The 22012-nt window shown below is 42.4% G+C and overlaps 1 protein-coding gene across 1 annotated transcript in view; it reads right to left on the bottom strand.

The window, feature by feature from the left end:
- Positions 1-380: 380 nt before the first annotated feature.
- LOC109866683 (uncharacterized protein C14orf132-like) overlaps positions 381-22012 on the bottom strand; it is a 34482-nt gene continuing 12850 nt past the window's right edge. Inside the window, exon 2 of the mRNA XM_020455469.2 lies at positions 381-2067. Within this exon, the coding sequence (XP_020311058.1) occupies positions 1846-2067 (222 nt within the window). The 3' untranslated portion in view covers positions 381-1845. The remainder of the gene's footprint in view (positions 2068-22012) is intronic.

Raw genomic sequence — 22012 nt, 5'->3', positions numbered from 1 at the left:
TCCAGGAACAAGGTTGGAGAGAACACCTACAGGAGGGTAGCTCTCCAAGAACAGGGTTGGAGAGAACACCTACAGGAGGGTAGCTCTCCAGGAACAGGGTTGGAGAGAACACCAACAGGAGGGTAGCTCTCCTGGAACAGGGTTGGAGAGAACACCTACATGAGGGTAGCTCTCCAGGAACAGGGTTGGAGAGAACACCTAGAGGAGGGTAGCTCTCCAGGAACAGGGTTGGAGAGAACAGGGTTGGAGAGAACACCTAGAGGAGGGTAGCTCTCCAGGAACAGGGTTGGAGAGAACACCTACAGGAGGGTAGCTCTCCAGGTAGAGGGTTGGAGAGAACACCTACAGGAGGGTAGCTCTCCAGGAACAGGGTTGGAGAGAACACCTACAGGAGGGTAGCTCTCCAGGAACAGGGTTGGAGAGAACACCTACAGGAGGGTAGCTCTCCAGGAACAGGGTTGGAGAGCCCTGCTCTACAATATGAAATGCTTATGGTATCTAAGGGCAACCAGCAGTAGAAAACTATTTGAGCTCTAAAGCTCATATGTGTAGAGTATCATTCAACCTATGGTATCTAAGTTGACTCTTAGTCTATAACATTATCAGCTAATGTATGATGTGATCGATGTCCACATGTAAAGAGCCTGTGTGTGTGTGTGTGTGTGAGTCTGTTGGGTAGATGTGCTAGGGAGTTTAGAGAGAGAGATAAACAGGTGTGCTGCACTGGGAACGAGAGACATGGTATCCTTGAGGCACATAGTGACAGAGATGCATCGCTATGGCAACTGGCTATTGTCGCATCCAGGGCTCATTAAAACTATTTGGCTTGGAAAGCAGTTTGGGTTACAATGTGTTTTGAGACTATAAAGAGGAAGAAAGATAATACTCGATCAAAATATACATCAAGACCGACATTGAAATGGTTACAGAAGTCACATCAAGATGTATGTACACTAGACTTGAATCCAACTAACTTCTAAGTGTGAGGAATGTTGTTTCCACATGTAAACATCTGCGAAAAGTGTTCAAGGTGAACATCCATTCCTATAAATTGTAGTTCCCGCTCATATGGGTTTGAGGTCTGATAGGGGTGTTTAAGAGAAATAGATTTAGGTTACCCATACCATCTTAGATATAAATATGCTGGGAAAAGATTGTCTATTCAGCACTCAAGGCTCACTGAGGCAAAAAAGAGGAGAAAAGCGGAGAACTAGATTAACTTAATTCAAAACTGATACTGTCAGGTGAACTATATTGTCATGCAGACAGTAAAGATCTTTAGACGTTCTGTGTCTAGTATGTTTGTCATAAACTCCATATTTCGGGCAGATGTAGAATATAGTAACGACTGTGATGTTAAAGACATGCTAAAACTTACCAGTGTTACTTTCCATACAATGATCTCTAAACGCTCCAAACAGCACGTTACTAAGGTTTTATTATCTGAATATTTGACGTCCAATGATTTCAGAATTGACCAATGACATCTGAGCGTATTCAGAGTACATCACTGTTCACTATTTAAAGCTTCATCAGAAAGCTTCATCAGAAATGTCAACATCTTAATGTATAGTCAACAGCACTAATGTATACAATATTCCATATTTTGACCTTTGGCTGCAGTAACATGACCAATTTATTACACATATTAATTTCTGTAATTGTGAACAATGCCTTGTCTTTCAAATGCTTGGACAAGATGCCAATGCAATAATCATTCACTGTTCTGTAACAGTGTAGCCTTTGAGAGTGGCCGTTGGCTGCTGTGGTGTTCCTAGCTCATGTCCAAATGTCTTGTCCAGAAGCTTCCTCCTGCTGGCATGTCTCCATCATGGCTTCCACCACTCAGAAAGTGAAAGCATACACCACTCCCACGACCACAATGTTCCCTATGGTGGCGGTGATTGCAATCCAAAGCCAGATGGCGTCGCGGGACATGGGCTCCCGCTCCGGCTGGTCATGGGCCGCCATAGAGGCGGCGTGGACGCTGGCCGAGGAGTTGAAAAGTGAGTGGTCCGTGCTGTCGTCATCATTGGGCGAGTCCATGAAGGCCCCCGCCATGACCGACTGAAAGAGAAAACGAAGCACATTCAACTCAGAGGGACAAATATTGGAGTTTTGCACAGTGCTTTAGACTTAGAATTACACTCATTTCATGTATAACTGGAAACACTGCTTCCCTATCAATATAGTCCAGAGGCCTAATCTTCCCTTTCGATATTCATTAACTATTCAGTTCATTTGTCTCCTTTCCAACGTTATCTTGGACATGAGAAAGTAAATAGTCTGAAAACCTTGATGCTATGGCTCTGATTCATTGCGAATTCAGAACCCTTATCTAGAAAGGTGAAGCTATTTCAAATAGGCCAATGGAGCATATACTGTATATTAAGATTATTGGTAATACATTAAAACGTTTTCATTGAAAGCTATCTACAATAAGCTACTGGAATGTCAATGTTATGCTTTCTCCAGTGATAGTATGGAACCTATAGATTCCTACAACTACACATTCAGAACATACTCACAGTATCTCAATACTATCGACAGTAGGGAGGAGGATGGCATGACAGAATTGACTATTCTTAGAAAATAATACACAGCTGTACTCGGGTAGCCAAACCAACCAAAATACGATAGAGGGATAAGAAAAGTCTTCTCCTTCACACAGTGTGCAGCCTATACAACACCCATACCAGAAAATGACAAATCTGTCACTGAGGTCCCCTCTTATTAGAGGTTGATGGAGACAGATGCGGTCCCGTGTGGCACAGTTTGTAGAGCTTGGCACGTGCAACGCCAGGGCTGTGGGTTTGATTCCCACAGGGGAGCCGATTGGAAATAGATGCTGTTTCTCTGGATAAGAGCGTCTGGTAAATGATGTGATTGACGAGGCTACTACCTGTTTCTGTGAACCTCTTCTGTGGTGATTAGTCTGTCACATGTTAAGGTCATTTTCAGAGGAAAATATGTATTTTGTGAACATTGTCTGAAAGAAAATGCTAAATGAGAAAGAGGGCATGGAGTAAGATCCTTCATGAGTGCCTTGTTTTCTGTGATTTCTTTAGGGATTGACTGTTTGCTCATTTATAGCAAATTCTGAGAAAGGGAGTTTGTGTATTGTACAGTAGGGGTACATTAATGGTACAACCAGAGTGACAGATTGAAGTCCCTAGAGACCTGGGCCCGTATCCACAAAGAGTTTCAGGGTAGCAGTGCTGATCAAGGATCAGGGTCCAGTTTCATAAAACATCTGAAGTACATTTCCTTATCTTTTCCCTTAAAGTTTCTTTACACAAACCACTTTTAAGGTGAATTTCCCCCTTAAATTAAGTTAACAAGTTAAGGGTGCCCATGAGGTTCCTTACGTGCTTCATTCAGTATACTGTAAATGCCAATGTAAACAGAATTTATGGAGGTGAATGTTGCTTTCCTCTGTCCTGATCTCAAAAGGAAAACATCCACCAGCTAGCTAGGTACTTGGCTAAACCATGGAAGTTGCACTATCTGTTCACTCATGACTGCATGGCCAAAGCACGACTCCAACACCATCATTCATTTTGCAGACGACACAACAGTGGATGGCCTGATCACCAACAACGATGAAACAGCCTATAGGGAGGAGGTCAGAGATCTGGCCATGTGGTGGAAGAACAACAACCTCTCCTTCAACGTGATCAAGACAAAAGAGAAGATTGTGAACTACAGGAAAAGGAGGTCCGAGCATGGCACCATTCTCATCGACGGGGCTGTGGTGGAGCAGGTTGAGAGCTTCAAGTTCCTTGGTGTCCACATCACCATCAAACTATCATGGTACAAACACACCAATATAGTTGTGAAGAGGGCACAACAAAGCCTATTCCCCCTCAGGAGAATGTAAACATTTGGCAAGGGTCCTCAGATCCTCATAAACGTTCTACAGCTGCACCATCGAGAGCGGAGGAAGGACCTAAGAATTGTCAAAGACTCCAGCCACCCTAGTCATAGACTGTTCTCTTTGCTAGCGCACGGCAAGCAGTACCGGAGTGCCAAGTCTAGGTCAAAAAGGCTTCTTAAGGGCTTGTAAATAAGCATTTCATCGTAAGGTCTACCTGTTGTTTTCGGCGAATGTGACAAGTAAAAATTGATTTGATTTGATTTATCCATGGCTACAAAGCTAGCTACCTAGTTAGCTTGACATGCTAGAAAGTAATAGAAACAAGATGAGTAACTAAAATTATCTTCTGAATCAATTTGTTTCTCCTGTCATGAATGTAAAAGTCATATTTTGCAATATCCCAAAATAAATGTGATCTCTTTAAGAAGACATTCAGTGAATCAGGTCGTCTCCATGATAACAGGAGACTCCACCTGTTCAAATAATCATATTAATTATAATCAGAAAGGCCAAACGTATCCTAGATCAGCCCTATTGTGAGTTGCTTTGTGGATAAGGGCCCTGATCAAAGAAAGGGCTGTAATGACTTTTCCGTAGATGTGTCTGTTTTTCATGTGTCTGTTTTCCACCTGACTGCTCCAGCTATTCACACCTCAATGAGAATCAATAGAGAGGAATTAAAGAGTCAGCTCACCCACATGTCAAATGTATTTCATCTCATGCCCAGTGGGAAAGCTATGGAGTATTACATCTTAAGGATGTAATGTCATGGTTGAAAACTGGTTTTCTGGTTGAGAAGGTGTAAAATAATCAGGCTATCCGGAAGAAGGCACTGTGTTACCGATATGTTGGTTATTAGGCTTACCCATTAAATTCTGCATCTGTGGTGAAAGGTGGCAGAGCTAGAGAGGTGTTTGTCAGACCATGAGACATCACGAAAATCGGTCTTGTCATTAAAACGGAAAGTGCCTTCGGAAAGTATTCAGACCCCTTGACTTTTCCACATTTTGTTGCGTTACTGCCTTATTCTAAAATGGATTAAATACAAAAAAGGTCCTCATCAATCTACACACAATTACCCATAATGATTTAGAAAAACAGGTTTCTAGACATTTTTGCAAATTTATAAAAAAAAATGTAAATATCATATTTACATAAATATTCAGACCCTTTACTCAGTACTTTGTTGAAGCACCTTTGGTAGCGATTACAGCATTGAGTATTCTTGGGTATGACGCTACAAGCTTGGCACACCTGTATTTGGGGAATTTCTTCCATTCTTCTCTGCAGATCCTGTCAAGCTCTGTCATGTTGAATGGGGAGCGTTGCTGCACAGCTTTTTTCAGGTCTCTCCAGAGATGTTAGATTGGGTTCAAGTCCGGGTCTGGCTGGGCCCCTCAAGGACATTCAGAGACTTGTCCCGAAACCACAATTGCATTGTCTTTGCTGTGTGCTTAGGCTCGTTGTCCCGTTGGAAGGTGAACCTTCACCCCAGTCTGAAGTCACTGAGTGCTCTGGAGCAGAGTTTTCATCAAGAATTTCTCTGTACTTTTCTTTGTTCATCTTTCCCTTAATCCTGACTAGTTTCCCAGTCCCTGCTGCTGAAAAACATCCCCACAGGATGATGCTACCACCACCTTGCTTCACCATAGGCATGGTGCCAGGTTTCCTCCAGACGTGAAGCTTGGCATTCAGGCCAAAGAGTTCCATCTTGGTTTCATCAGACCAGAGAATCTTGTTTCTCATATTCTGAGTGTCCTTTAGGTGCTTTTTGGCAAACTCCAAGCGGGCTATCATGTGCCTTTTACTGAGGAGTGGCTTCCATCTGGCCACTCTACCGTAAAGGCCTGATTAGTGGAGTGCTGCAGAGATGTTTGTCCTTCTGGAAGGTTCTGCTATCTCCACAGAGGAACTCTAGAGAAGTGTCAGTGACCATCAGGTTCTTGGTCACCTCCCTGACAATAGCCCTTCTCCCCTGATTGGTCAGTTTGGCCGAGTGGCCAGCTCTAGGAAGAGTCTTGGTGGTTCCAAACTTCTTCCATTTAAGAATGATGGAGCCCACTGTGTTCTTGGGGACCTTCAATGCTGTAGAAATGTTTTGGTACCGTTCCCCAGATCTGTGCTTCAATACAATCCTGTCTCGGCGCTCTACGGACAATTCCTTCAACCTCATGGCTTGGTTTTTGTCTGACATGCACTGTCAACTGTGGGACCTTATATAGCCACATTTGTGCCTTTCCAAATCATGTCCAATCAATTTAATATAACACAGGTGGACTCCAATCAAGTTGTAGTAACATCTCAAGGATGATCAATTGAAACTGGATGCACCTGAGCTCAATTTCCTGTCTCAAAACAAAAATATATTTTTGAAAGATTCTAAAATCTAATATTATTTGTCATAATAGAGTGTTGTGTGTAGATTGCTGAGGAAAATGTTTGATTTAATACATTGTAACGTAAAAAAATGTAGAAAAAGTCAATGGGTCTGAATACTTTCCGAAGGCACTGTATGTAACATCCAAACAGTTCCACCTACAAATGATGGAAAGGGGAGACTCGTGAACCCGATGGTGTTCTCCCTTTCATTATACAACCCCCCAAGTGTCACGGGGACTCGTCTATATGTAACCGGTACTGGTAAAAAAAAAGAATGGTGTATGAAGGTTTAGTGCCTACCCAAAAATGTGTTTAAATTTGTGTAAAAAATATAGATATGTGTAAAAAAAATATATAGATATGTGTAAAAAGAATATATAGATATGTGTAGAAAATATATAGATATGTGTAAAAAATATGTTCTTGTATCTCGTAGAAAAAGGACAAACACTTAAAATCTTGTTTCTTAATATTTTGTTTTTGACTGTCTTTTTTGCCATTCATGAATGAGTCATTTAACACGTTTCTCTGGGCTATAGTAGTAAAGGGCAGATTCAAACCACTTGAAACAGAACTGGGGAATGTGAACAAAGGATCAAAGTAAATGGTTTTGAAACATTCTTTTTTTTTTTTAGCTATGTACCCTGTTAACTAACGACTGCTTGATTGCTATTTAATGCTGTCAATAATTTAAATTCAATAAATTCCTTACAAGGTTAACTAAGAAAAACTGCAATGACATAAAAGTGTTGTTTCCATCACTGTTCCTTATTCCATCTTCTTAACATCACTGTCATACACACACACACACACACACACACACACACACACACACACACACACAGACACGTAGGCACACAACAACCCGACTGCCCCAGAGACCTACCCTCAAATCCTGTGTGCCTTTGAAGACAAACCATTCTGTCCGAATGAGAGATGGAGCCAACACTTGCTTATTCGTTAACATTGGATTACGCAAGTTCAGCTCCAACTAACCATTAAAGTGCTACGTTCAGGGTAATAGAGGTGTCTGTCACAGCCATAACGCCTTTTTGAAATGGCTTTCTGGCATATATATTGGCTTCCCAGTGTAGACCGTGCTAACTCACAACTGAGACAATAATTAAGAGACATCGACAAGATGCTAGGTCTGGAGCCTTGGTACTGCCCTGGCTAGACGACCTAGATTTATGAACTCAATTCAGTTGATTTTCGATGCTCGCTCTTCATCACTGTCACAATCACATTCTACGTAAATCTCCAAGTGTACAGTTGGTCTTTTTATTCATTGTGCTTTCTCCGCCTCACAATTTATTGTCTTGCTCTGGTGCTCGTATATATTTTGTTAGGATATCCACTGATCCTTTACATAATACATGTGAAAAGAAGTGTAAGATGCATCATTCACAATATCGCTTGTGTTAAATATGACCACTTACTGTAGTATACAGTAAATTACGCTAGCACATCCATTGAACACCATACCTCTGTAAAAAAATTTAACAGGAGAGAAAACAATGCATTTCAACAGAGCTCCCATAGGAGTGAACATCCACCTCTGGTCTCTTGGCCCTCCCACCCTTATGGGAGGTCAGCTCCTGCTCAGCGCAGTCAAAGCTCTTCTCTGTTCTTATACCCCAATGGTGGAAACAGCTTCCCCCTGATGCTAGAACAGCGGAGTCCCTGTCCATCTTCCGAAAACGTCTGAAATCTTACCTCTTCAAAGAGTATCTCAGTCTTGTTCCCCCTTGCACTTGTCTTTTCCTACTAACACTGACTTTTCTGATGACTTCTGTATTCAGGAAAAATGTACTTGCTACAACTGTGATATGTGGCTGTCTCACCTAACTATCTGAAGATGACTGTAAGTCAACTGTACGTCGCTCTGGATAAGAGTGTCTGCTAAATGACTAAAATGTAAATGTAACATCAACAGAAAACCAACCACATCCTGGTATGAGTGTCAGGATAGTTCCTGTATGTCAGTGGCTGTCAACCCTACAGCCTGGACTGGAGCATATTTGTTAGAGAGCACTTTAGGATTCTTCTTTACAATGCATCTGTCAGAAGCAGTCACTGTTTCTTTACATTTCTGCGGGCAGTTCCTCAAATAAGCCTTCAGCCTGTTGTTAGTCATGGCACTTTGCTCTCAGTTCACTGGGGCTTCTTTACAATACACTACTCTGATGATACAAACTAGGTCCAAGAGAGTGTGTAAAGAGATGGATCTAGATTCAAATCTCTCTTTAAGAGATGTCTCCCACACTACCTCCAGAGGTAGACATCTACACCAAATACACCGTCTGAGTGGTACAGTGCACAAGGGCTCTCCCACACCACATGTCCTTTCAATAATTACCTTATTTACATTAATACCAAAAAAACGGCATTTTTGCTCTGTTAACCAAATTGAAAATGAAAGGCTTTTAAAATATCCACACATTTGTGAATCATTGAATTAATCAAGTGTGCAACATTGTGTGCAATATGTCTTAGCTGAGAAGCATCTGCATAGTTTGAATTGCTATCCCTATGTTGTTTGTCTATATACTATGGTATTTACTGTATGCTAATAGCTACACTCACACATGAAGCAGGAATGTACCTTTGGCCACACCACAGCCAAGGTTATTGTAAAGAGAAAATGAGCAAATCTGATGTTGAAGAGTGATAGATCTCCCTAGACTTATGTTAGTAATGTAAATGGCCCTCAAATTATCTTCTGTCCTATTCACCGGTTGCACCTCCATTACTCGGTGCCCAAAAATTGTGATAAATCCAGTCAATCTGGAAGGAGGCTAACAACTTTTTGTCTCATTTACACTACGGTGTCCTGGAAATAGGATGACATTTCTAAAGTGGACAAATATTTAGTAGAAAACAACTTTGCCATCATCATCTTGTCAAATTTTCTTTAGACAGATGACAATGTTGTCATTAGTTGTCAAAAATGTAAAACAATACTAAAGTTAGCTAGCTAAAATCCAGTGATCTCCCCTCAATCTTTAGCTAGCTAGCTAAAGTTATACTGCATGTAAAGACAACATAGTGACATTAAAACGATGACAAAAGGTTTTCCTACTAATTATTTACCTCCCTTTGAAATATCATTGTATTTCCAAGCCACTGTAATGCACTTCTGATGAAATCTTCATCAGCGCTCATTAACAATGCATTGAGTAGAATGCTCATTCGGGTATCAGTCCAAAATGAATGTTCAAAACAATATTGTGACGAAATGTGCAACCCATGAATAGCCAGAGGATTCAGCAGGAAGAAAAAGTATGTAACGTGTTCAATCGCAAGTGCAGAATCAATAGCCCAAAGCTCCTGTTTGCTCTGCGGAAACATAGAATGAGCGCTCACATGTCCACTTTGAACTGAAAACATAGTAAAGACACTGAGCACTTCCATCAGCTGTACATTACTCACCTGTGAAGAGCACTCACTCTTATTTCAAAAATCAGTCTTTTGTACAAATGGATTATTGAGACAATGGGTTTCAACTCTGACATTCTCCTCTCTTCTCCTAAACACACTGAAAATATCATCCATTAACTACAGGCTACTGTGTACACTCATTCAAATGTTTGGTATTTGGTATTGTATTAGGATCGCCATTAGCTGTTGCAAAAGCAGCAGCTACTTTCCCTGGGGTCCATACAAAACATGAAACATGAAACATTACATAATACAGAACATTAATAGACAAGAACAACCCAAAGACAAAACAACATATATATTTTTTCAAGGCACACGTAGCTTTCATATCAATACATACACACAAAATATCTACCGTAATTGCTGGACTATTAAGCGCACCTGAATATAAACCGCACCCACTGAATTATTCAAAAAGATGTATTTTGTACATAAATAAGCCGCACATGTCTATAAGCCGCAGGTGCCTACCGGTACATTGAAACATGTCTATAAGCCGCAGGTGCCTACCGGTACATTGAAACATGTCTATAAGCCGCAGGTGCCTACCGGTACATTGAAACATGTCTATAAGCCGCAGGTGCCTACCGGTACATTGAAACAAATGAACTTTACACAGCCTTTAAATGAAACACGGCTTGTAACAAAAATAAATAGGCTTTAACGAAACACGGCTTGTAACACAAATTAAAACAGTAGCCTACCAAGAAAGTCATTGGTCACTATCTTCTTCCTCCTGTGCACTGAAACCACTGAAGTCATCTCCTTCGGTGTCGGAGTTGAATAGCCTCAGAATTGCTTCATCCGATGTTGGATCGTTTTCATTGTCGCACTCGTCACTTTCATCCGGAGGCAAATACCCTGCTGAGCTCATGCTGCCCCTTCAACACGCAGCAGTCCAGCCTTTTGAAACCCGTTGATGATAGTGGATTTTTTGACACGCTGTCAGGACCCACTGGCAGGACCCACTGGCAGACTTGACCATAAGATGCTCTTCGCCTGCGGCCCGTTTTAGTGAAGGATTTCTCCCCACTTGTCATCCAAGCCTCCCACTGAACAAGGAGCGCCACCTTAAATGCACGATTTACACTGATGTCGAGTGGCTGCAAATACTTTGGGCCATCTGCTTTTCTTCCCTCCGAAAGCTTTTGTTTTCTTTTTGCACTGAGTCAGTTCCTCACGCTGCTGTTTCCAACGTCTTATCGACTCATTAAGGCCAAGCTCCCGTGCAGCAGCTCTATTTCCTTTTCCAACAGCCAGATCGATCGCCTTCAAAGCTGAAAGCTGCATCATATGCATTTCATATGCGTGTCTTTGCCATGATGAGGGTGACACAATTATTACCGTAATCAGAATGATGGGAAGTTTGAGCGCGCTCGATTTACGTCACATTATGTGACGTGATCAGTTTTTTGGCGGCATGAATCTTGTGAAAGTGGGAAAAATCCATAAATTAGCCGCGTCATTGTATAAACCGTTAGGTTCAAAGTGTGGGAATAAAGTAGCGGCTTATAGTCCGGAAATTACGGTAAGTCAAATAGGGTAGAGGCGCTGTGCCGTGAGGAGTTGCATTATCTGTTTTTTGAAACCTGGTTTGCTGTTTATTTGAGCAATATGAGATGGAACGGAATTCCATGCAATAATGGCTCTATATAAGACTGTACGCTTTCTTGAATTTGTTCAGAATTTGGGGACTGTGAAAGGACACCCTGGTGGCATGTCTGGTGGGGTGTGTGTGTGTGTCAGAGCTGTGTGTGTCAGAGCTGTGTGTAAATTGACTATGCGAACAATTTAGGATTTTCAACACATTGTTTCTTAAAAAAAAGAAGTGATACAATCAGTCTCTCCTCAACTCTTAGCCAAGAGAGACTGGCAGCATAGCATTTATATCAGCCCTCTGATTACAATGAAGAGCAAGACGTGCCGCTCTGTTCTGGGCCAGCTGCAGCTTAACTAGTTATTTCCTTGCAGCACTGGACCACGTGACTGGACAATAATCAAGATAAGACAAAACTAGACCCTGCAGAACTTGCTTGTTGGAGTGTGGCGTCAAAAAAGCAGAGCATCTCTTTATTACGGACAGACCTCTCCTCATCTTTACAACCATTAATTCTATATGTCTTGACCATTACAGTTTACAATCAGAGGTAACGCAAAGTAATTTAGTCTCCTCAACTTGTTCAACAGGCACACCATTCATTACCAGAGTCAGCTGAGGTCTAGAACTTAGGGATTGATTTGTACCAAAAACAATGTTCTTAGTTTTAGAGATGATCAGGACCAGTATATTTCTGTTCACCCTTTCCAAAACAGACTGCAACTCTTTGTTAAGGGTTTCAGTGACTTAATTAGCTGTGGTTGCTGATGAGTATATGGTTGGATCATCAGCATACATGGACACACACACTTTGTTTAAAAGTCATTGGTAAAAATAAATACATCTTCTTATTATCAATTTATTTCAACCAATCATCAGTCATTTGTGTCAGTTCAGTACATGTTGAGTGCCCTTCTCTATAAGCATGCTGAAAGTCTGTTGTCAATTTGTTTACAAGGAAATAGCATTGTATTTTGTCAAACACCATTTAAACACCAACCGTTTACTAAGAACTGACAGCTTGTTCCAAGCCATTATCATGCTTTCATTCATACAAACCAAGCAGGGAAAGCACACGCGTCTACAGAAAATGCCCCAAAGCGAGTGTCACCCATTTAATAAGACTGTAACTGTATAATTATTGAGGGCGCTACATGCCTTTGAAACATCCACATACTGTAGGGCTGGAACAATTACTGTATAGTTGTGTAACCGATGATTATGGATCAAGACCGACATGAAGATAAAATCACTGTCATAACCGTTAAATACACAGTACCAGTCAAAAGTTTGGACACACCTACTCAATGGTTTATCTTTATTTGTACTATTTTCTACATTGTAGAATAATGGTGAAGACATCAAAACTATGAAATAACACATATGGAATCATGTAGTAACCAAAAATAGTTAAACACATGAAAAAAATTCTATATTTGAAAGTAGCCACCCTTTCTTTAACTATGCAAGTCAGTTAAGAACAAATTCTTATTTTCAATGACGGCCTAGGAACAGTGGGTTAACTGCCTGTTCAGGGGCAGAACAACAGATTTGTACCTTGCCAGCTCGGGGATATGAACTTGCCACGTTTCGGTTACTAGTCCAACGCTTTAACCACTAGGCTACCCTGCCGCCCCATGCCTTGATGACAGCTTTGCACACTATTGGCGTTCTCTCAACCATCTTCATGAGGTAGTACCCTGGAATGCATTTAAATTAACATGTGTGCCTTGTTAAAAGTTATTTTGTGGAATTTCTTTCCTTAATGCGTTTGAGCAAATCAGTTGTGTTGTGACAAGGTAGGGTTTGTATACAAAAGATGGTCTTTACCAAATAGAGCTAATTTTTAACAACAAAAAATGAAGTTTTCGTCTTTTGAGCTTCTTGTCATGAAATCTATGCAGCCTACTCAATCACTTTTTATAGGAACTGTTTACAGGCCTCCTGGGCCATATACAGCGTTCCTCACTGAGTTCCCTGAATTCCTATCGGACCTTGTAGTCATAGCAAATAATATTCACATTTTTGGTGATTTTAATATTCACATGGAAAAGTCCACAGACCCACTCCAAAAGGCTTTCGGAGCCATCATCGACTCAGTGGGTTTTGTCCAACATGTCTCTGGACCTACTCACTGTCACAGTCATACTCTGGACCTAGTTTTGTCCCATGGAATAAATGTTGTGGATCTTAATGTTTTTCCTCATAATCCTAGACTATCGGACCACCATTTTATTACGTTTGCAAACGCAACAAATAATCTGCTCAGACACCAACCAAGGAGCATCAAAAGTCGTGCAATAAATTCTCAGACAACCCAAAGATTCATTGATGCCCTTCCAGACTACCTCTGCCTACCCAAGGACATCAGAGGACAAAAATCAGTTAACCACCTAACTGAGGAACTCAATTTAACCTTGTGCAATAACCTAGATGCAGGTGCACCCTTAAAAACTAAAAACATTTGCCATAAGAAACTAGCTCCCTGGTATACAGAAAATACCTAATTGGAACGGAAATGGCGCCACACCAAACTGGAAGTCTTCAAACTGGAAGTCTTCCGACTAGCTTGGAAAGACAGTACCGTGCAGTATTGAAGAGCCCTCACTGCTGCTCGATCATCCTATTTTTCCAACTTAATTGAGGAAAATAAGAACAATCTGAAATGTATTTTTGATACTGTCGCTAGCTAACTAAAAAGCAGCATTCCCCAAGAGAGGATGGCTTTCACTTCAGCAGTGATAAATTCATGAACTTCTTTGAGGAAAAGATCATGATCATCAGAAAACAAATTACAGACTCCTATTTAAATCTGCGTATTCCTCCAAAGCTCAGTTGTCCTGAGTCTGCACAACTCTGCCAGGACCTAGGATCAAGAGAGACACTCAAGTGTTTTAGTACTATATCTCTTGACACAATGATGAAAATAATCATGGCCTCTAAACCTTCAAGCTGCATACTGGACCCTATTCCAACTAAACTACTGAAAGAGCTGCTTCCTGTGCTTGGCCCTCCTATGTTGAACATAATAAACGGCTCTCTATCCACCGGATATGTACCAAACTCACTATACGTGGCAGTAATAAAGCCTCTCTTGAAAAAGCCAAACCTTGACCCAGAAAATATAAAAACTATCGGCCTATATCGAATCTTCCATTCCTCTCAAAAAATTTAGAAAAAGCTGTTGCGCAGAAACTCACTGCCTTCCTGAAGACAAACAATGTATATGAAATGCTTCAGTCTGGTTTTAGACCCCATCATAGCACTGAGACTGCACTTGTGAAGGTAGTAAATGACCTTTTAATGGCGTCAGACCGAGGCTCTACATCTGTCCTCGTGCTCCTAGACCTTAGTGCTGCTTTTGATACCATCGATCACCACATTCTTTTGGAAAGATTGGAAACCCAAATTGGTCTACATGGACAAGTTCTGGCCTGGTTTAGATCTTATCTGTCGGAAAGATAGCAGTTTTTCTCTGTGAATGGTTTGTCCTGTAAATTTCAACTGTAAATTTCGGTGTTCCTCAAGGTTCCGTTTTAGGACCACTATTGTTTTCACTATATATTTTACCTCTTGGGGATGTCATTTGAAAACATAATGTTAACTTTCACTGCTATGCGGATGACACACAGTTGTACATTTCAATGAAACATGGTGAAGCCCCAAAATTGCCCTCGCTAGAAGCCTGTGTTTCAGACATAAGGAAGTGGATGGCTGCAAACGTTCTACTTTTAAACTCGGACAAAACAGAGATGCTTGTTCTTGGTCCCAAGAAACAAAGAGATATTTTGTTGATTCTCACAATTAATCTTGATGGTTGTACAGTCGTTTCAAATAAAACTGTGTAGGACCTCATGCGTTACTCTGGACCCTGATCTCTCTTTTGACGAACATATCAAGACTGTTTCAAGGACAGCTTTTTTCCATCTACCTTACATTGCATAAATCTGAAACTTTCAGTCCAAAAATTATGCAGAAAAATGTATCCATGCTTTTGTTACTTCTAGGTTAGACTACTGCAATGCTCTACTTTCCGGCTACCCGGATAAAGCACTAAATATACTTCAGTTGGTGCTAAATACGGCTGCTAGAATCCTGACTAGAACCAAAGAAATGGATCATATTAATCCAGTGCTAGCCTCCCTACACTGGCTTCCTGTTCAGGCAAGGGCTGATTTCAAGGTTTTACTGCTAACCTCCAAAGCATGACATGGACTTGCTCCTACCTATCTTTCCAATTTGGTCCTGCCGTACATACCTACACATACGCTACGGTCACAAGATGCAGGCCTCCTAATTGTCCCTAGAATTTCTAAGCAAACAGCTGGAGGCAGGGCTTTCTCCTATAGAGCTCAATTTTTATGGAATGGTCTGCCTACCCATGTGAGAGACACAGACTCGGTCTCAACCTTTAAGTCTTTACTGAAGACTCATCTCTTCAGTGGATCATATGATTGAGTGTAGTCTGGCCCAGGAGTGTGAAGGTGAACGCAAAGGTTCTAGAGCAACGAACCGCCCTTGCTGTCTCTGCCTGGCCGGTGCCCCTCTCTCCACAGGAATTCTCTGCCTCTAACCCTATTACAGGGGCTGAGTCACTGGCTTACTGGTGCTCTTCCATGCCGTCCCTAGGAGGGGTGCGCCACTTGAGTGGGTTGAGTCACTGACGTGATCTTCCTGTCTGAGTTGGCGCCCCCCTTAGGTTGTGCCGTGGTGGAGATCTTTGTGGGCTATACTCGGCCTTGTCTCAGGATGGTAAGTTGGTGGTTGAAGATATCCCTATAGTGGTGTGGGGGCTGTGCTTTGGCAAAGTGGGTGGGGTTATATCCTGCCTGTTTGGCCCTGTCCAGGGGTATCTTCGGATGGGGCCACAGTGTCTCCTGACCCCTCCTGTCTCAGCCTCCAGTATTTATGTTGCAGTAGTTTATGTGTCGGGGGGCTAGGGTCAGTCTGTTATATCTGGAGTACTTCTCCTGTCTAATCCGGCGTCCTGTGTGAATTTAAGTATGCTCTCTCTAATTCTCTCTTTCTTTCTCTCGGAGGACCTGAGCCCTAGGACCATGCCTCAGGACTACCTGGCATGATGACTCCTTTCTGTCCCCAGTCCACCTGGCTGTGCTGCTGCTCCAATTTCAACTGTTCTGCCTGCGGCTATGGAACCCTGACCTGTTCACCGGACATGCTACCTGTCCCAGACCTGCTGTTTTCAACTCTCTAGAGATAGCAGGAGCGGTAGAGGAGTGGTAGAGAGATACTCTTAATGATCGGCTATGAAAAGCCAACTTACATTTACTCCTGAGGTGCTGACTTGCTGCACCCTCGACAACTACTGTGATTATTATTATTTGACCATGCTGGTCATTTATGAACATTTGAACATCTTGGCCATGTTCTGTTATAATCTCCACCAGGCACATCCAGAAGAGGACTGGCCACCCCTCATAGCCTGGTTCCTCTCTAGGTTTCTTCCTAGGTTTAGGCCTTTCTAGGGAGTTTTTCCTAGCCACCGTGCTTCTACACTTGAATTGCTTGCTGTTTTTTTTTTTTGCTGGGTTTCTATACAGCACTTTGAAATATCAGCTGATGTAAGAAGGGCTATATAAATACATTTGATTTGATTTAAGTCCAAATTATGGCAAGAACAGCTCAAGTAAGCAAAGAGAAACTAGAGTCCATCATTACTTTAAGACATGATGGTCAGTCAATTCGGAAAATTTCAAGAACTTTGAAAGTTTCTTCAAGTTCAGTCCAACCATCAAGCGCTATGATGAAACTGGCTCTCATGAGGAGCTCCACAGGAAAGGAAACCCCAGAGTTACCTCTGCTGCAGAGGATAAGTTCATTAGAGTTACCATCCTCAGACATTGCAGCCCAAATAAGTTCTCCACAGAGTTCAAGTAACAGATACATCTCAACATCAACTGTTCAGAGGAGACTGCGTGAATCGGACCATCATGGTCGAATTGCTTTAAGGAAACCACCACTAAAGGACACCAATAATTCTTGGCTTGGGCCAAGAAACATGAGCAATGGACATTAGACTGGTGGAAATCTGTCCTTTGGTCCGGTGAGTCCAAACTTGAGACACAGAGTAGGTGAATGGTGAAGTCAAGGCACACTTAACCAGCATGGCTACCACAGCATTCTGCAGCGAGACGTCATCTCATCTGATTTGCGTTTAGTGGGACGATCATTAGTGGGACGACCAATGACCCAACACACCTCTAGGCTGTGTAAGGGTTATTTGACCAAGAAGGAGAGTTATAGAGTGCAGCATCAGATGACCTGGCCTCCACAATCACCAAACCTCAAACTAATTGAGATGGTTTGGGATGAGTTGGCCCGCAGACTAAAGGAAAAGCAGACAATAAGTGCTCAGCATATGTGGGAACTCTTCAAGACTGTTGGAAAAGTATTCCAGGTGAAGCTGGTTGAGAGAAAGCCAAGAGTGTGCAAAGCTGTCATCAAGGCAAAGGGTGGTTACTTTGAGAAATGTCTTTTTAATACTTTTTTGGTTACTATGTGATTCCATGTGTTATTTCCTAGTTTTGATGTCTTCACTATGAGTGAGGAGGTACGTTCCAACTTTTGACCTGTACTGTATATATACAGTGCCTTCGGAAGGTATTCAGACCCCTTAACTTTCTCCACATTTTGTCACAACTTCTTCCGAAGTCGTTGCCTCTCCTTGTTCGGGGGGTGCTCGGCGGTCGACGTCACCGGTCTTCTAGCCATCATTGATCATTGATTGATCATTGATTGATTTTTCATTTCCATTGGTTTTGTCTTGTCTTCCCACACACCTATTTTCAATCCCATTCATTACCTGTTGTGTATTTAACCCTCTGTTTCCCCTCATGTCTTTGTCAGAGATTTGTCAGATTATTTGTCAGTGTTGTGTTTATTGTATAGGTGCGCGACGGGTCCTCGTACCCATGTTTGTTTATATTCTATTCTTATTAGTGTTATGGAGCATGTTACGTGGACATTCATTAAAAGACTCAATTTTTCACTCCGTTTGACTCTCCTGCGCCTGACTTCCCTGCCACCTATACACACGGCTCTGACACATTTTGATACGTTACAGCCTTATTCTAAAATGGATTAAATAAATTTAAAATCCTCAGCAATCTACACACAATACCCCATAATGACAAAGCAAAAACAGGTTTTTAGAAATTTTTGCAACTTTGTTTAACATAAAAAAACTGAAATACCTTATTTACATAAGTGTTCAGACCCTTTGCTATGAGACTAGAAATTGAGCTCATGTGCATCTTGTTTCCAATTTTCATTCTTGAGATGTTTCTACAACTAGACTGGAGTCCACCTATGGTAAATTCAATTGATTGGACATGATTTGGAAAGGCACATACCTGGCTATGTAAGGTCCCACAGTTGACAGTGCATGTCAGAGCAAAAACCAAGCCATGAGGTCGAAGAAAATGTCCTTAGATATCCGAGACACGATTGTGACGAGGCACAGATCTGGGGAAGGGTACCAAAACATTTCTGCAGCATTGAAGGTCCCCAAGAACACAGTGGGCTCCATCATTCTTAAATGGAAGAAGTTTGGAAACACCAAGACTCTTCCTAGAGCCGGCCGCCCGGCCAAACTGAGCAATCGGGGGACACTTTGGTCTAATGAGTCCTTGGGCAGGGAGTTGACCAAGAACCCATTGGCCACTCTGAGAGAGCTCTAGAGTTCGTCTGTGGAGATGAGAGAAGCTTCCAGAAGGACAACAATCCCTGCAGCACTACACAAATCAGGCCTTTTAAGTAGAGTGGCCAGACGGAAACCACTTCTCAGTAAAAGGCAAATGACAGCCTGCTTGGCATTTGCCAAATTGCAAACCATGAGAAACAAGATTCTCTGATCTGAATAAACCAAGATGGAACTCTTTAGCCTGATGCCAAACGTCACGTCTGGAGGAAACCTTATACCATCCCTACGGTGAAGCAAGGTGGTGATGGCAGCATCATGCTGTGGGGATGTTTTTTAGTTGCAGGGACTGGGAGACTAGTCAGAATCGAGGGAAAGATGAACGAAGCAAAGTGCAGAGAGATCCTTGATGAAAACCTGCTCCAGAGCGCTCAGGACCTCAGACTGGGGCAAAAGTTCACCTTCCAACAGGACAACACCCCTAAGCACACAGCCAAGACAATACTGGAGTGGCTTCTGGACAATTCTCTGAATGTCCTTGAGTGGTCCAGCCAGAGCCCGGACTTGAAACCGATCAAACATTACTGGAAAGACCTGAAAACAGCTGTGCAGCGACACATTTAGCTATTCAAACAATTATAATGGTGACCGTGGTCATTTGGCTGACCAATAACGTCATTCAAAATGTCATGACCATCCCAGCTCTACTCCACACAGCATCAGCCACGTCTACGTCTCTCATAGCTACTATTTCCTCCCTCACCAAACAGAAAAGGACCCAACAATCAAAAGGTACAAAACTTGAGAAACCGATATGACATCTATCTAACAAAACATAAAGTGAAACACTTTCATGGATGCACACGTATAGCAAGTTTGGGCCACATACTCATTGGCTTTGTTTACGAACTTGAATATGGAGTCCAATACCTATAAACCCCTGGTTCACATCACAATAAAACTCTGAGCTGTACTACCATTTTTCAATTCAGACATTGTTATTCTATGTGCTATTACGGACCAGACATTTAAACTTGTTATATATCCTGACCTATGTAGATTTGTGGAAACAAGCTCATTCCATGTCCCTCAGTGATGCCTCCATCCTTCCATCGCTATGGTAATATATTCTATTCAAATCAAGCATGCTTCGTCATTTTAAAGGATATCACTATTTCGCATAGTTCATAACCAACCAATTGATTAGGAAAATGTGTTACAATTGTTGGATTTTTGCCTCCACAATCCATTGTCATGGAATTTTCATGGTGAGGCACCATTTCCCAAGTCTGATTGAGTCCAGTCATACTACTGAAGATGGAGCATCCTTGACCCAGAACAGTCATCCAGCTATTTTCTATCTGCTCAGCGAGCGTTTTATGGGGATAAAGGAACATTATAAGGGCACAAGGCGAGACCCAGATGCAGACACAGGAGGCAAATGGTTAGAGTCTTTGTTGTTTATTTAATCCAAAGGGAGTATGCAAGAGAATGGTCATGGACAGGCAAAAGGTCAAAACCAGGTTCTGAGTCCAAGAGGTACAAAGTGGCAGACAGGCTCGATGTCAGGGCAGGCAGAAGGGTTAGGCAGGCGAGTACGGAGTCCAGAAAAAACAGGCACGGGTCAAAACCAGGAAGACTAGAAAAATAGAACAGGAGCATGGGAAAAACACACTGGTTGACTTGAACAAACAAGATGAACTGGCACAGAGAGACAGGAAACACAGCGATAAATAGACCAGGGAAAATAAGCGACACCTGGAGGGTCTGGAGACAATCACAAAAACAGGTGAAACAGATGACAAACAGAACATGTGAACTGCTATTTTAAGTGTTGATAAATGAAGAAGAATGATTTGCCACAATATTATTGCGATATGGCATACTACAGTGATATACCACAATATATCGGCCAGTAACAAAATTATATTGAATTATCAATTTTATATTAGTGCCCACCACTACTAATTTCCCCTAAAAGTTTGTGTCTGGGCTCAGAGTGGGGCTAACCACATCTCTATAACATTGGCAGCCATCCAGCGAATTGAGCAAGACGTCCATCACCCAACCTCGACAATAAGGACACGGGATATTCCCCACGCTGTGATCATTCCCCTCCTGCTGGCTCACCGCCTGGGTGAGTCTTTACTGTGGTAGTATGCAGCCGGGTGATGCCCACCTAGCAGACCGTAAAGCACACAGAGGTGCTGTGGTAGAATGCAGCCGGCCAACTAGCAGACCGTAAAGCACACAGAGGTGCTGTGGTAGTATGCAGCTGGGCGTAGCTAAACTAGCAGACTGTAAAGCACACAGAGGTGCTGTGGTAGTATGCAGCCGGGCGTTGCTAACCTAGCAGACTGTAAAGCACACAGAGGTGCTGTGGTAGTATGCAGCTGGGCGTAGCTAAACTAGCAGACTGTAAAGCACACAGAGGTGCAGTGGTAGTATGCAGCTGGGCGTTGCTAACCTAGCAGACTGTAAAGCACACAGAGGTGCTGTGGTAGTATGCAGCTGGGCGTTGCTAAACTAGCAGACCGTAAAGCACGCAGAGGTGCTGTGGTAGAATGCAGCTGGGCGTTGCTAACCTAGCAGACTGTAAAGCACACAGAGGTGCTGTGGTAGTATGCAGCTGGGCGTTGCTAACCTAGCAGACTGTAAAGCACACAGAGGTGCTGTGGTAGTATGCAGCTGGGCGTTGCTAACCTAGCAGACCGTAAAGCACACAGAGGTGAATGGGATCCCGGAGTGTTAGCGCTGCTCTGGGGCTGGGCTCCATGTGATGTAACGTTATCCACTGGGCTGCATCACAGGGATGAGGCTGCTTAGTGTGAGGACACTCATCTGTTCCTTCTCAGGCTAACAATGTCAGGAGGGAACAACAAAATGCTCTTACGCACGCACGCACACACATGCACAGACACACACACACACAAACCCACACACACACACAATGAAAGGAGGGAGCAACAAACGCCCACACACAAAGGCATGTTTCCTCTGAAAAATAATCACATAAAGAGTGTATATCAACAGCCTTGCCAAGCTAATGAAGAATAGT

The sequence above is a fragment of the Oncorhynchus kisutch genome, linkage group LG21, assembly GCF_002021735.2.
Source record: "Oncorhynchus kisutch isolate 150728-3 linkage group LG21, Okis_V2, whole genome shotgun sequence".
In the NCBI taxonomy this organism is placed as follows: Eukaryota; Metazoa; Chordata; class Actinopteri; order Salmoniformes; family Salmonidae; genus Oncorhynchus; species Oncorhynchus kisutch.
This window is presented reverse-complemented; position numbering and strand designations above follow the sequence as displayed.